Source organism: Hypanus sabinus, chromosome 13, assembly GCF_030144855.1.
Source record: "Hypanus sabinus isolate sHypSab1 chromosome 13, sHypSab1.hap1, whole genome shotgun sequence".
Taxonomy (NCBI): Eukaryota; Metazoa; Chordata; class Chondrichthyes; order Myliobatiformes; family Dasyatidae; genus Hypanus; species Hypanus sabinus.
In genome coordinates this window covers 103,681,225-103,698,126 of record NC_082718.1, presented here as the reverse complement: position 1 = coordinate 103,698,126, position 16,902 = coordinate 103,681,225, and the positions used below count along the sequence as shown (strand labels likewise).

Below are 16,902 nucleotides of genomic sequence, written 5' to 3'. Positions count from 1 at the left end.
GAAGACTCTAACAATAATGTCAAGTTCATGTATTAAGTCGTAATTCTCTTTAGAATGAATTTTATTGCTAAACTTATGGTGGGAGATTGGAACAACAATAACAATTGCTTTCTCCTTTAGTTAAAGAGTTAGGCAAATTATTGGAATAATTGTAGACCAATTATCGACAATTTATTCTTTTAAGCTGCCACTCAACCAAATCGCTTGTGAATGGATAAACTCACGGGCAAAGCAAGTTGTTTTTATACAGCACCTGACTCATTAGGACTTCACAAAATGATCTACAGTATATCAAATACTTTAAAGTGTTATCGCATCTGCAGTATGAAGAAACACAATTTCCAATGTAAAGTACTATAGGGTCTTTTAATTATAAGACAATAGAGCATTTTGAAAAGTTGACATGAAGTATGAGTGCTTTTATAACCTAGGATGAAAATGATTGGCTAATTGCTCTGTCAATCAAGCTTAGTGACCCAATGCCATGGATGTCAATGACAGTACTGTCCCTAATAACACACATAGCCTCCACAGCATTTTTGAGGAGATTTTTTTTTCTGTATTGGAAATAGTTGTAATTTCTTTTTCCTTCTCTCTTTAATTCTTAGATCAATTGATTAAGATGCCGTAGATCTCCACCACATGGCCTAAATTTGTTAATAAGCATTCTATTTTGAAAGAGATAAAACTACCACCATGATGACTCAAACACTCCAGTATTTTGTTACAACGCATGTGATGTAAACTCAGATCCTCTCTTCCACTGTGCCACGGTCACACAAGCAAATTAATCCTGGCAATTTCATATCAATGTAATAAATCACTCTGTTGATTTGGACATATGGTTTCCATTTCTAAACTATAAAGTTGTATGTACTTCACTCTTCATGTTGCATTTTAACTTCTTTTAGAAATATCCAAGGACAATTAGGCATCATTCGATTTGTTAAGGGAAGGTTGACTTCACTGAATCCTTTGTCAGTGAGAGCAGTGCATTTAAGGCCTTTATGGATTGTATCAAGACTTTTGATAAGGTTCAGTTATCAGTAAATAAAATCATGGGTGATCCAGGAAGAGGAAGCAATATCTTAGCTTCTTAGGACATAGAGGGAGACTAGTCAGGCCCTTGTATCTATGCCAGGTGACAATCTTATTTCTCTTATTCCTCACTAATTCCCTGTAACTTGTTCTCTTCCCAGCTCCATCTGGTTTACGATCCATCTACACTGGGGGCAATTTGCAGTGGTCAATTAATCTACCAAGCAACCTACATTTCTTTAGGATATGGAGAAAGCAGGAGTACTCAAACGAAACCCATGCAGTCATAGGGAGAACATGCAAACTCCATGCAGACAGCAGCCGAGGTTAGGATTGAATCCAGAACAATTGAACAGTGAGGCAGCTGCTCTCCCTCCCTCTGTTGCGCTTGTTGAAGTATTTGGATCCAAAACTGGCTCAGTAGAAGGAGGTAAAGATTGGATGGTTTAACAGGGTTCAGTACACAGCCCTTGCCTTTTGTATAACATATTTATGTTATATAAAAGGCACGGTACTGTAATCTAGTGGTTAGCACAATGCTTTACATTTCAGGCGAACTGGGTTTAATTCCTGCCACTGCCTGTAAGGAGTTTGTACTTTCTCTCTGTGACCACGTGGGTTTCCTCTCGGTTCTCTGGGTTCCTCCCACAGTCCCATTGGTAGGTTAATTGGTCATTGCAAGTTGTCCTGTGATTAGGTTCAGATTAAATTGGGGAAATGCTGGGTGGGCTCGTAGGGCCTATTCTGCACTGAAAAATTAAGTAAGCAAATAAATAGATAGATGGATAAATAAGTACATGCATGCATAAATTAGTCCTAAAATAATGGACATGAAGAGTTCGTGAAGACTTGCTAAATCTAATTAGTTGGACAAGAAAACAGCAATTGAAGCTTAAACCAGAGAATTGTGCACTAATGCAAGGGGAAGGGACAGTGGATATGACAAGACAAAGGAATATTTAATAAATGTGGAGATATAGTGGTAGCAGAGGATCCTCGGAATAAACAAACAATCTTGAAGATTGCAGTTTAGTCAAGAAGTTGGTTAAAGGGGCATTGAGGGATGCACTCCTGCTGACCATTTGATGCACAGAATATAAAAGGAGGTAGGGGTGTGTGGGGTTATGCTAAAACTCTACATTTCAAAGTCTTCTTTATCCAATATTTATGCATCTGGAATTCACATGCAGCAGGCAAAAATTTCTAAGGATATTAAGCAAGAATGTAAGTTGGAATTATATTTCAAGTGTAATGCAGGGTGAGTGTGAAAAGGCAAGGTGTCTGTGTAAGGGTACTGCATGTGTAAATCGACTAAAAAGCAGCAGCATCCTTTTTAAAATGGTGAGTACAGTTATTTTGATTTCTTTTTGTTGCACTTACATTAAACTGTTGAGCTTTAAAATATACAGTAGTCTTGCAGTGTAAAACTAACATTTAAAGGGGAAAGGAGATGGCATATACAGTATAGTTCAGCAATTTATCTCTAGGTTTTGTATGGAATAGTGGTATTGTCATGGTCCCTTCTGGAAATCCCCCACCTGTCTGCTTACCTCAGGAATTGGGCCTCAATTCCCTCGTTTAGTTTCCAATCATTCCCAGGTTCCACTAATTACACACACCTGCCTTTCATCAGAAAATGCAGGATAAAAACACTGTGATCACACCAAGGAGCTGCCAGTTTGTTGGATGACTCTGGCGTGAGTAACCTTGTTTCATGGTTCTAAGGACTGCCAGTTCAAGGTCCAACAATCCTCCTCGATACTGATTCCATGCTGGGTATGTCAATAATGCCTCCTGATGGCCTCCGTGCCTGTGTTCAGCTATTGAGTTTGCCCACTGCCATGCTTGTGTAACAGGTGCGTACTGTACAGTGAACCATTTGAGCAATTCCCTTGCAACTGGCATATTCAAGCAAGTTGCACAGCTTTGCAACATACTGTGATGCTCTCAGACAAATGTGAAGAAAATACACTGCACATGTAACTAGGCTACACTTTGAGTGTTGTCTGCTTGACACATTACATGAAAGATGTGATTGCACTATAGAGGAAGTAGGGGATATTTAGGAGTGTATTGCCAGCAGTGGAAAATTTTATTTATTATTTAGACTTGAAAAGTCAGGATGTCTTCTTTGGGGCACAAGAGACTTTGAGGAGTCAACTGAGATACAGAAAGTAATGAGGGACCTATTTCTGTTTGCACAGGGTCAAGAATCATGGAGCATCAATTTAAGGTAGTTGATTGAAGGGCAAGGGAACAGAAGAGGAAACATTATTTCACCCAGTGGATGGTAGGATCTGCAACTTGAACAGCCATGATGTGCAAGGCTACTGAACAACTGAAGGAAAGTGGGATGAGTTAAGTAAATTTCTCTACCAGCACCACATGATGGGCAGAGTGGACTTGTTCTGTGCTGTGAATTTTCTTTGTTGCAATGATCTTTCAAAGGCTTTTGGGCCTTCAACAAATCTACTCACATTCTTCTTGGGCCCATCACCCCCGCTGGGGCTTAGGCTGCCAACAGCAGCTTGCTGTCCGCTGTCCTGGGCCAATTTTTCAAGTTGTTCCCTGGTGTCTCGGGGAAGGCCAGGGATGAGGTCTTTGGTGCTTCTTTTGGTAAATCTGCAATTCTGGGTTTTTAATGGGATGGCTTTGCTAGCCCCATGCCTAGCCCTCCTTTCTCAGCCAGGCTTGGGACTGACAGTGCTGAAGTTACTTACATGCTACATAATGTATGTGTATCTACATTGAACACACTCTGAGCTTATGGTCTTGGCTGTTGAGACTGGGAGCTCATGGTAGGGGCTCAATCTATTTCTATAAACTTTCCTTACCCTTCTGCCCCACATTCACAGAGTGCTCTTGGACCTGTCCATAGTGTTAATTCACAAGAAGTGCTAGTGAAGTCCACGGTGTGGAAATGGTTGAGAGAGGTGTTTTACCATTAGCACTGAGAACTGCTGAGACACTGGAGAGGCAAAGTCTGTTTCCTCAGAGGTTAAGAGAGGCACGTTTGAGAGTTATGAAATGCTGAGGGATGTAGATGAGTAAAACCAGAGTACATAAACTAATGGTCCTTGCCTTAAGTCTTTGAAGGGAACTGAAGATGTCTTGTTTCACTCAAAGTGTGGCAAGTTTCTGGAATACACTGAGTGGTGGAAGCAGAGTCCCTGACAGCATCTAAAATGTGTTAAGACCCAACACTAGAGTTGCCCAGGCGTAGAAGACTGCGGATCAATTGCTGAAAAATGGCATTAATTGGGATGGATGTCCGTTGGTCGGCTTCGAGGTGCTGGGTCAAATGGCCTGTTCCATACTATCATCCGGATAGGACTGTTGACATCAGCATTGCATCAGAGCACAAGGAAAAGGTAACATCTCTCTAACCAATTTTTGTACAATGCCCCCTCTTGGAATCTCGATACGCATGTGGCAAAGCACAGCTCTCATGCAATGTAGAGATTCACCAGTTGTTGTTGGATAGATTATAGGTGGTGATGCTTGCGTAAAGTAGGATCCCCGTCTGAGTGTTGCAGCAACAGAAATCAGGATCAGGTAAACGAAAGATCAGATTGTTGACTTCAGGAAGACGAAGGAGGCTGAATGTACATCATTCTGCATGGGGGGGGGGGGGTGGAATCAGCTGTGAAGGGGAGCAGCAGCTTTAAATTCCTGGGTATTAACATACCTAATGCTCTGTCCTGGACCCAGCATATTGATGCAACCAATTGCAAGGAAGGGGTACCAGCCCCTTTACTTCTTTAGGAAGTTCAGGAGGTTTGGCATGTCACTCAGCACTCTAACAAACCTACAAATGTACCATTGTAAGTCCCCTGACTGGCTGTATGAGGGTGTTTCAAATGCACTGAAACAGAAGAAGCTGAGTTACGGAGTCAGCCCAATACATGATGGACTATTTCCCCCCACCCCCCCCAAACATCAGTACTATCTACAGCTTCAACTATTCTGTTCTTGAACCAACCAGCACAGTCTTAATCACCAGAGTTTAACAACACTTTGACTATTTTGTACTAAAATTAAACTTTATGTTCCAATTCTGCTCTTTGTTGTAAACTTTGTGCATAACTTACGTTTAATTTGTTTTTCTTGTGAATGCTGCTTATATGATGCCATGTGTCCCTGGTGTCGCTGTAAGTTTCTCGTCGCACCTGTTCACACATGTGCTTGTGCTTAAGGCAATAAACTTGTCTTTGACTTTATTTGGCACATTTGGAGTCAGTCAACGCAAAAGGAGCGATTCCATACGGAATACTCTCGGTCTGTTTTTGTGTGGCGAGGTGGAACTGGACGTAACCATATGGTAGTTTCAAGTTACGCACGGCTTCTCGGTTCTAAGGGAACAGCTCAACAAGTGGAGTTGTGTTTTCAACCACTGACCACTCAGAAAATGCGCAGACATTTTTGATAAATTTAGTGAAGCGCCGGCGCAAGTAGTATGCAGCTATATATCCCAGCCTTTTAATTTAGAATACAAATACCGTTTGGCAGATCTTACCACGCTTGAAATTAGTATTAAAATGCCGCCGATGGAAATGCAGTGGATGATGCAACATCCCGGGCTACTGAGGAAATGCTGAATAGTGTTCTGACCAAAGTCGGCAGTGGAGTGAAAATACTTATCTTACAGGCGATTGAATCATTCTGACCACCGTCAGGGCACAGAACATTGAACACGAGCTTTGGCAGACAATTTGTGCCGACTGTTTAATCTATTTAAATATCACTCTGGAAACTTCCAGAACTTTACACAAAATATATAGATATATAAAATGATCTTTTCATATAAAACCATTATGCAGAAAATACGTAAAATTCTGAATTTATTGTTATTGATCTGTGACATATATTTGCACACTTATCTAATGAAAAAATGTATCATCCTTACAGTAAAGTTGGGATTATATATTATTAGTAGTTATAAATGTATGTGTGTATGCAAGGCTGCATCATTAAATATTATTCTACACGGTGATTATATGTACATTTGCTTGTGTAGATTGGTAGTCCTTCAACAAACAAGGTCTGACGCCATCTGAGCCTTTGCTTTCATCATTACATCTGTGCTGGGACCAATCAGACGGCAGCGAGCCGGCTGTTCCGCCAATGGTATTTAAACACGTTGCATTGAAATTGCCCCAGGATCGCAGGGTGCGAACAGACTGTCTTGGCGACTATTCGGGTCGCCGGTTGTTATCCCGACTCCCGATCCCCACACAGTTCGGCGATGGTGGTGGTGACGCCGGCGGGCTCGGCCAAGGTCCTGCTGATCCCGGGAGGGAAGCAAAAGGGGCCGGAGGTCAGCCGGCATGTGTCGGTGGTGTACCCCGCCCAGGGCGGCTCGCCGCACGGTCATTCCCTGCCGTCGGCTGCCGCCGGCCACCCTCAGCGCAAGAGGCAGCGGCTGACCCACCTGAGCCCGGAGGAGAAAGCGCTACGGAGGTAAGAAGTCGGGCAAAGCGTGCCTCCCCTTTTTGCCCGCTGTCCGCGCACGGAGCCGGCTGTCAGGGGGCAACTTACAAAGGAGTTGCACCTACACATGAGTGGAATAAGTTGCAATATGGGGGGAATCGCCAGCTTGGCGCTGAACTAGGCTCTGGTTTATCCCTGTAATGTCTGTCTCTTTAATGCCTGCGTGGCAATTCAGCCGGGGCTTGCGCAACGCCATCCCAGTCCCTCGCTCGCCATGTCTGTCTCCATTGTCCCATCACTGCTTTTTGGATCACAAGCTCGTTCTTAAAACGTATTTAAAAGATTTCTGGCGACTATTCTGCGTTCCACCTCGGGTGCAGCAGTGAGCTAACGATGGGTTTGTCCTTGTAAAAGGAAGCTGAAAAACCGAGTGGCGGCGCAGACGGCCCGGGACAGGAAGAAAGCTCGCATGTCCGAACTGGAGGAGCAGGTGTCGGAGATGGAATCCGAGGTAAGCGGCTGGCGTCGCTCCCGCTACGGTTCAGGCCGTTTGTTGCCTCTGGCCGCCATCCAGCTGCACGCTACAGCCGGCATGGGTCGATGGTCTACCTCCGCTAAAGTTAATCGAAGTTGGTCTAAATACAATGGGGAAAACTTTGCGTGTCGCTCCAGGGAGGAGCTTGATGGCGGGAGGGGGTGAGAGAAATCTCCCAACTAGACACCTAAACCATATTTCAAGGAGTTCTCACCAAGGATTCTGGAGATTTCATGTGCAGTTTTAATGAAGTTTATATTAGCTGTGGGTTTTAAAATTAATTTATTTGCCTCTAGAATCAAAAACTGCTAATTGAGAACAGACTTCTGCATGAGAAGACGCACAGTCTACTAACAGAGAATCAAGAACTCCGGCAGAGACTGGGAATGGAAGTTCTCGATACAGAAAAGGAGAAGGTATTGAGAACTTGTGTCCCTTCTCAACAGGAGGGTTGGCTAATGTATTGCCCACTCATTTGGCACAGCTGTGTTTAGTCCCAGGAGAGTAGTGTATTAATTTTTAGCCTATGTTCTAGAGAGCTGCTGGAAGGTAGCTGTCTGAAATCTAATGACTGCTAAATGGACATCCAGGAAAGTGATTTGCATATCTGTACTTGCCAATGCTTTTTCATACCTGTGGCGTAGCTTCTTGCTAACTTCCAGAATGAGTCATTTACATAAAATACCAGAACAATCAATTTTTAAGCCCCTTTTGACAAATATTTTTAGGTTATTTCTGTTGAAGTGTTGCTTACTGTCCATCACCCTTCATACCAGCTGTACAGAGCCATTGACGTGGTCAAAACTTGTAAGTTGCTTGGAATAATGTATCTGACACTATAGTTTAGAACTGTAGATATCAAATATGAATCAAGATTTCATACACATTACCATATCCCTCGACTATAGATTCCTGATTCTCAACTACTCTTCACCATCCACTTAATCTCCAAATAAAATGTTCATCTGTTTACTCCAGTTTAACAGATGGCCTTTGATTCTGAGCTCCCCTGATATCCATATCTGCCCATTTGCACCACATTCCCCTCTATGCTCGGGATGTAATGAGGCCTCACTACATTTAAATAGAAGATCAATTTCCCCAAGAGTTGGGTTTTCAATTTGTTCCAATAGTTCTAAAGTCTCTTATCTAGAGATACAGCATGGTAACTGGCCCTTCCAGTCAGGTGAACCTGGTTACACCCATGTGGCCAATTAACCACTAACCTCAATCTTTGAGAAATGATAGGAAGCCAGAGAACTTGGAGGAAACCATGAGGTCACAGGGAGCATTACAAACTCCCTAGAGTGGCAGAATTGGATCCCGGTTGCTGGTGCTGTGCAGTGTTGCACTGCATTCTGTTCAATTGCCTTGTTCTCATTGATCTTGTATGGCTCTGTTGATATTTTAATTGAGTAGATAGGATTTTAAAAAAAGAGAAACCTACAGCACAATATGGGCCCTTCAGCCCATAAAGCTGTGTAGAACATGTCCTTGTCTTAGAAATTACCTAGGGGTTACCCATAGCCCTCTATTTTTCTAAGCTCCATGTACCTATCCAGGAGTCTCTTAAAAGACCCTATTGTATGCACCTCCTCCATCATTGCTGGCAGCCCATCACACGCTCTCAGCACTATTTTTTTTAAAAAAACAGCAACAACAACTTGCCCCTGACATCTCTGTACTTAAGAATCGTGAATAGTCCAACTGATTCCCAAGGGAAGCAAGTTGAGCAAGGACATGAAAGTTTGAGTACAGGGAGACTATACTATGAGAATGAAGCATTGAAATCCAGAATCTAGTGCCACACTGAAGTGACATTCATCTGTGAGACTAGAGTGTAAATATCCTGCCAAATCTTGTACTGCATTTTGGTAGCCATTTGGAACAAATTCTTAAACTTGCCAACTACTCCAGTCTCCTTTTTGATGAGAAACAGGATTTTTGGCCAAGCTTTTAGTAGTTTTTGTGCATCTTAGTGCTAAATGTTTTAATTGAGCTGTATAGTTCAGGATTTTTTTTTTTAGTTCATTTGTGTAGAAGATGTAGGTAGTGGACAGCCAGTAACTTTTTTCCAGTGCAGAAATGGTTAATATGCAGCATTAAGAACACTTAAACTAAGATGGCACATGGGTGATAGTAAAATGGAGGCTATGTCCATCAAGGTTAGATTAATGTTGGAGTAGGTTGAAAGGTTAGCGGAACATGGGCTGGAGGTCTGTACTGAACTGTTACGTACTATTAAAAATGCTGTGCAAATGGGTAACTTTTAATGTTTAGTGGCATGACTAAGGCTTTTTCCTTTCCTGTGCAGGTACTTCTACAGGCCAGGGTGGATGAAATCAGCATGGCGACCGGGTCAGCTGAGTCCGCAGCACTCAGACTACGTGTGCCTCTGCAGCAGGTGCAGGCCCAGTTGTCCGCCATGTTGACTCCTTCCACGTGGATTCTGACAGCATTGACTCTTCAGACTCTGAGGTAAGTGCCTCGGAGGGACTAGGTTGGGTTCAGGGTCAACTTCTGGCATGAAATTAAATTGACCTCCAGTCTCAATGCCAAAAAAAAACCATGGGCACATTAATTATAATGCTGCCCCAAGACATCCATAAGCTACCTTTGTCTAAACTGCTGTCCACCAAAAATCTTCATGGAAGCCACTCTTGGAACAGGGGTTCTCGTGGACCTGTTGCTGAATGCTGTTGGTCTGTGGTTTTTAAAAAGATGTTGGGGACCTCTGTCTTAGAAGATGCAGGCTAAATGGAGCTTGTGTGATACCATTATCCTTTCGTGATCATGAATTTTTAGAGCTGGTGTATTCCTATGCACTAAGGTGTGAAAAGCCAGATCAGGCCATTGCACATTGCATTGAGATGGTACAAGGTAAACCAGTGTTACAGCTACTGAGAAGACCAATAAGGTACAAGAACATGCTGGTACTTTGCTGACTGTTGGGGTGTATTCTGGCATTGGGTTGTTGAAGTTGATATTTTACCATATAACCATCTTTAGACCTGATTGTAGATTCAATTTAATAGTTTTCCTGGAGCTGTGGGCACCAGTTAATTGAAAATCACACAAAGTTGATTAACGTTCATTTTGGGTGCCTGGAGTGTAGGTATAAAGGTGGTGTGAAAATTGGTATGTAATTCAAAGCAAGCAATGTAGGTACTTTGTAACTAGAATTGGTCTTTTAGCCATATAAGATGTATGTAATACTGGGCTGAACATGCCTCCTCCACAGAGTCTGGTTGTGTTGAATAAACACTTCTGTATCCACTAGCTTCGGTGTCTCTGGGGACTTTGTTCATGTTACAATGCTTTTATTTTAAAAGGGGGTAAAATATGCCAGATAAAGTTAAGTGGTGGAGGTGAGCAGCAACAGAACACCTGGTTAGAAGGTGTTGTCCAGGATGGCTTTCGATGTCTGTATGGAGAAGCAGGTGCTGTTGAAAAGGGATATTAAGTAGAGAAGGTAGCATCTGCAAATAAATGTGAAGATGGGAATGCCCCAAATGTGCACCTGACATCTGCAGTTAAGGAGAATTTCATTGAGATCTCAGCTATACTGAGTTTGATAGCTGGTGTTGGAAACAATTTATGCACTTCTGCCCAAATACATGCAATCAGTACATACTATGTATGTTTATGCAGTTACCCTGCTACCCTCCCTTGCAAAAGCCCATGCATAAATCCTGCTTAAACATTGGCAAAAATCCAACTGGATGAAATTATAATTGGGTTCTCAATTGCATTCAACTTGCACTGAATGTTAACCTGGTTCTACTGACAGCTTTCCTATTTGTCTAAATAGTTTTCAATGTTAAAATTTTCCACATTTTCAGTCAAAATTAATAAGATTTCAAGTCAATGACTTAAATTGCTATCTAAAGGAAACTCTCCCTCAGGAGCATCAGACCAGCTGGTACTTTTTGTACTAGATAAGTCTTTTAATATTTTCCTTTATTTGTATAACTTAAACATGTAGGGACATGCAGTACTGCACATCAAGTTATTGGTTATGAATTTGAGCAAATTAATTCTGGAGATGTAGATAAACCTTGTCCCACTATTTGAACAAGGAACCAACTAGGTTGATAGGCTTTTTCTTTGGGGGTGTTAAATGTGCACTATACATAGAAACACAGCAGTGTTTCCATATTTCCTTGTATTCCTAGATGCAGTTGTATATCATTTGGATAGCTTCAATGTTCAGTTAAAAATCTTTTTTTTTAAGAAATCTAACTGACTTTATTTCTTTCCAGTCTGATCTCTTCCTGGGTATTCTGGACTACTTTGATCCAGAAACCTTGCTTCGATTCACCGAAGAAGAGTCCAGGCCCTTCGAGTTGGGAGAGTGTGCCTACAGTGAAAACATTGGCTCATTACCGGCCTCCACCCCTATACCTCTGGGGTCCCCATCAACAAAGCTGGAAGCCATTAATGAAATGATTCACTTTGACCACTTCTACCACAAGCCACTGGCTGAGGCCAGCATTGTCCAGAGCAGTGAAGCTGCCATCAAAATTGAGCAAATGTCTTTTAATGGCACCAGTGAAGTGATTGCAGAAGCCCCTTTACAAATGGAACTCAAACAGGAACCCTTGGAAGATGAGTTCATTTCAGAACTGCAACATGCAAACAACCTTGCATCCAGGCAGTATCAAGAAAAGCCCATGTGTCTCTTAGATTATTGTGATTCTGACTATGAAGGGTCTGTGTCCCCTCTAACTGACATGTCCTCCCCACTATCTCTGGGCAAGAGCTGGGAGGACACTTTCACCAGTGAACTCTTCCCCCAATTAATTGCAGTGTAATGGTGGCTTGTGAAACTGTATTTGGTCTGCGATCAAGGCAGTTGCTTGTGTCTAGGATAAAACAAGCAGTCTGCTTTTTCTACAGCATTTAAACAAGCATTGATTTTGTATATCAAAATCAATTCTCCATATAGATTTGTCTTTTGACCAAATCAGATTCCAGTGTAACATTGTGAACATGACCTAAAATGAGTCTCATTGGAAATTCATTGATGCAAGAACATAAATTCATTTGCTATGCTTGTATACCTGTTCATAACAGGTGTAGATGTTTAGTAATCTTTGCTTTTTGTATCCAAAATTTATCTATTAGAAATATCAGCACTACAGTGCAAATGGTTCATTTCCTTTTTGCTCACTTCAAAATATAGTATTTACATTATATAGATGCATACTCCTAGATATATCCTATATAAATGCATAAGTATGATTTTAATTTTTGCCATTGCCTGGATGTAATTAAAAGATGCTTTCTCAATTTTAATATTTAAACTGTGCAATTAAAAAATGTGCAATGAATGTTCTTTGTTCTCTTTAATGTGCAAAGCTGTTTAAGTTGTATGCACTTTGCAGGGCGTAGTAGATTTGGATATTGGCAGCCATCTGTGGTACAGGAATCAATCCCTGAAGCAAGTGAATAAGCCCAACATATCCACAGTGGGTCAGGACAGACGTTTGGAAAAGAGAAGGCATGAGAGGATATGGATACAAGTGGTTAGTGGTAGGGCTTGGGACATTAGTGTCTTGATGCTGTTCTACTATGTTGTAAAATCACTTGAAGTTGTCTGTACTGGTTCAGCAGCCTGATGGTTGTAGTATCTTCTTGAACCTGGTGGTATAAGACCCAAGGTGCCTGTACCTCCTGCCAGATGGTAGTAAGACAAGAGCATAGCCTTGATGCTGTTTTCTTGTTGCTGCACTTTGTAAATATGTTCAAGGAGTGAACGTGTGTAACACTAATATGTGATGAACTGGGCCTGTCCACCAATAGGACAAACTGCAAATGTAGAAAAATATATTACTGAGTGCTTGAGTTGTAGAGCCCTTCAACATGATTCCACAATCTATGAACTCGAGCTGATCAGAAGCCTGAGGGTTGAAAATAACTGTTTCTGATCTTGGTTTCTGACCAAAGACCCCTGTACCTCCAGCCCATGGCACGAGCAAAAAGGGCATGGACAGATGGTGGCTTGGGGGGGAGGGGGGGAAGAACCTTAATAAGAGATGCTGCTTTCTTGTGAAGGTACCTCCTTGTAGATGTGCTCAGTGCTTGATTGACACGGACACCCATGCTACAATCCGGAAAGCTGCTGGTGTATCCTGTTTGCAGAAAGTAGAATTTGTTTAATTACTGCCCTATTGGTGTACTCTGAAACAAAGTGATGGAAAGGAACATCAGTGGTTGAAGTGCCACCTGACCAATGCCATCCTCAGTGCCAAGTTTGGCAGGACCTTTTTGTTGGCTCTTCACTTTATTACAGCCTTAGTCCAAATTTGGACCAAAGAGCTAAATTCCAGAATTGAGGTGGGTGCAACTGCCCTTTGCATCAATGCAACAGTGTGACATCCCAAGCTTCAGGAAAAACTGAAGTTCATGGGTATCAAGGTGAAAGTGGTCTGATTGCTTCAATTTTGAATGGAGGATGGTTCTGCTTGTTGGAGGTCTAACTTCATTTCCCAGCCTTGGAGCAGTTTCTGAGCCCAGGCAGACACAGCTGCTTCATCCATAACAAGTTCAGAAGTTTTTCACTGATGATTGCATGTTGCTAAGTTCCACGTGCAGCTCCTCTGCAAAGAAAAAAAGCAGCCCATGTTTGTGAGCAGCAGGATCTAGATGATGTTCAGGTATGGGCTGGTAACAGCACTTCCCTGCCATCAAAGTTACTTGCCATTTCCAAGCAGGGGAACCCAGTTGATGTCTCCAGAAGGCTCCAAGATGCTTAAAGGAAAATTTGAAATGTTTGGGATTTTGAAGTAATCTATTGGCTAATTGGAAATGGTGTAGATGAGTTTCAAGCTGATTGGTATGATGTAACATGGAGTGGTTGTAGGATATCAACTTCAAGATTATAAGACTTGGATTAAGACACTAGGTATGGTTGTTATATGAGCCGATGGTGCGGAGACGGATGAGCAGGAAAGCAGACTTCAGAAAGGTTAACCAAATGGGCAAAAGCTTGAGAAATATGAGAAAATACGAACTTGTCCATTTTCAGAGGGGGGGGGGGGGAGGCACATTACACTGGGTGACAATTTTTTTCAGAAGTTGCTTCCTCAGAATTTTATTTATGATAGACTGCTTGAAGCAGAACACAAATATAATTTCAGACTACTTGTATCACAGGAATTTGGAGAAACAAATTAACTTGAATATAATGCATTTAATAGCATAATGCTGCTGATGCTTTGCAAAAGTTCAGCTGAGTTAATGCTGATAATTTTCATTTGTACTCGTGTCTGAGGCTTCTTTTTCAAGTGTCCCAACAATAATCAGCCAGCATTGATGGATTTCAGTTGCCCTGATATTGTTTCTCCGTGACCACAATGTCCTGGTGACACTTCACCATGCCCGTCACTGACAGTGGCAGTATGTGTAGGGAAGACGTCTAAATGGGAATGGAGAAAATGAATCTTTAGTGACATGTTACACTTTGTGGTTTTGTGTGCTTGAAGCATATTGTCAACCAGCTGCACATAGTTAGGTGCTCTGTAGTTGCCAAGAAAAATTTTAACAGTATCCTTGATGCCTTCCTTGTGATTTTTCTCTGGTCCTGCTAGAATTTCTTTGAATTGCCTGTCATTGATAACCTGTTTGCTTTGTGGACTAACAAAAATGCCTTCCTTAATCTTGGCATCAGTTATTCTGGTGACAGCAGATTCCGCCTTTGCAATCTTGAACCCAGTAATCCTGCTTTTGCTTTTGACAAACTGAAGTCTCTGACCAGGTCATTTAACTAAGCTTCAGATCAGATGAGGCTCACTTGACATAAAGGGTTTAAAATCCATTTCAGTGTCAGCATCATTTTTCATTCCTGGTTTGTGCATCATGGCATCTCACCTGTCTCTTCTAGGCTCCATGTTCTGCTTTTCTAAACCCTGTCCTGCCTTGCAACATCCACCCTGCATGCCTGGATAAAAGAGAAAATTTCTCAGTGTACATTGTGGGCAACATTTTAATTGACCTGAATTATGAATTGAAGTAACACATAGATTTTTTAAAATGGTGCATGATAGGGAAATTTCTTGGTGATTGATCAGCACCCAAAATCCATAAGATATACCCTTGTGGATGTATCATAAGGGTGCAAAATCTTTGTTGTCTGGTGTTTTCTGCATGGTGAGTGGTTGCATAGCTCTGAGATGCTGAGGGACTTTTGTGTCCATATGTAGGATTCTTTACAGAATAATTAAGATATTGCAGCAAGTAGTTGGAAAAGCTCACCAAATTTTTAAGCTAATAGCAAACATCATCCTTGTGAACCTCCTCAAGGATGAATTCCAGGAATGAAGAGGTTAACATGAGGAGGGTTTGGCAGCTTTGGGCCTGTTACTCACTGGAATTTAGAAGAATGTGTGGGGATCTCATTGAAACTACCGGATGTTGAAATGACTAGATATGGTGGATGTGGAGAATTTGTTTCCTTTGGTTGGGGGTATCCAGAACTAGAGGGTACAGCTTCAAAATTGAGGGATGACCTTTTAGAATAGATGTAAGGAGGAATATTTTTAGTCAAAGAGGGGTGAATCTGTGGAATGCTGTGCCACAGACTGAGCTGGAGGCCAAGTCTGTGGGTATGTATATTCAAAGTGGAAGTTGATAGTTTGCAGATTGGTCGGGGTATCGGGTATGGGGTTGAGTGGGATCCAGGATCAGCCATGATGAAATGACTAGCAGACTCGATGGGCTTAATGGCCTAATTCTGCTCTGCTCCTATGGGCGGGGAACATCATAATGGACCCCTTCCATCCTGCACACGGACTGTTTGAACTGCTTCCGTCTGGTAGGCACTTCAGATCCCTCCAGACTAAGACTAATAGGCACTGGAGAAGTTTTTTCCCTACTGCGGTCACTTTGCTGAACAGTTAACTGTCGGCTAACTATTACTTGGATTGCACTACTTGTATGTATAATCTATATTTTTGGTTATCATTATTATTGTTATAAGCAGAGAGACAACATCTGCCGGAAGTAAATTCCTTGTATGTGCACAGGTACTTGGCAATTAAAGTCTGATTCTGATGTTTTATGGTCTTGCAGTCTAATTAAGGGACCTTTAAAAAATAGAAGGTTGCCTACTCATCAGAGATGAAATTTTTTTTTATTGGGTGCTGAGAAAATGTGAGAAGAATTAATGAGTGCCTTGGTGAGCCAGTTAGAACAGTCTTCTTCCAAAATTGTCAACCTAAGTTGTACACAGTTTTCCCACTGAACCGTATTGACTGCTGGGCATGTGATTGTTTGACTTGACTTTATAAAATTGTAAAGGAAAAAAAAATGTAAAGAAAATCCCCAATTATTTCTTGATGAAACTTAGTTCTGTGAAAAAGACAAAAGCGTACACTTCAAATCCCATTTCCTTTTTCACATTGTTGTCACTGCAGGACTTTTCTTTATTCTGGTTTTTATTTTCAGTGCAGGAAGTGACACATAAGTGGAAATAAAGGTGGGATTTTTCAATAACTGAGTTGTCTGAACTGCTGAGCCCGCTTACTGACTGGTTCCTCCATCCCCAATCTCCAGCTCCCAGCTCAGTACAAAGTTCAGTCGGGTTGACTGTGTGCTTTCCTCTTGGGAGGATAATGTCTTTTGAAAGCAACGTTAAATCCAGGTCCCATCAGCCCTCTGATGGACATAAAAAGAATCTCAGGGCATAAAGACAGCAGCAGATTTCTCCTCGGCATAATTGTTATTATTTAATATCAACTAAAGTAGATAATTTTGTTATTACATTGCTTATGAAAAAATGCTGTGCACAAAATTGCTGTGTCGGAACTGAAAACTGCATTTCAGAAATGTATCACTAGCTCTGAAGTTCTTTGTGGAACACTGAGGTTTCTTTGTCTATATTGAGTTCTGTATTTTAC

At 41.7% G+C, this 16,902-nt stretch overlaps 1 protein-coding gene across 1 annotated transcript; it reads left to right on the top strand.

Moving 5' to 3' along the window:
• Positions 1-6,173: 6,173 nt before the first annotated feature.
• xbp1 (X-box binding protein 1) lies at positions 6,174-11,592 on the top strand. Its single transcript, XM_059988312.1, has 5 exons — positions 6,174-6,498; positions 6,883-6,979; positions 7,300-7,419; positions 9,318-9,481; positions 11,266-11,592. Exons 1-5 carry the CDS (start codon positions 6,284-6,286, stop codon positions 11,450-11,452), a joined length of 783 nt encoding a protein of 260 aa, XP_059844295.1. The 5' UTR covers positions 6,174-6,283; the 3' UTR covers positions 11,453-11,592.
• Positions 11,593-16,902: the final 5,310 nt, after the last annotated feature.

Coding starts and splice junctions, on each gene's coding strand:
- xbp1 (XM_059988312.1), top strand. CDS start 6,284: ATGGTGGTGGTGACGCCGGCGGGCTCGGCCAAGGTCCTGCTGATCCCG. Junction 6,980..7,299: donor TGTCGGAGATGGAATCCGAG/GTAAGCGGCTGG, acceptor ATTTGCCTCTAG/AATCAAAAACTGCTAATTGA. Junction 9,482..11,265: donor TTGACTCTTCAGACTCTGAG/GTAAGTGCCTCG, acceptor ATTTCTTTCCAG/TCTGATCTCTTCCTGGGTAT.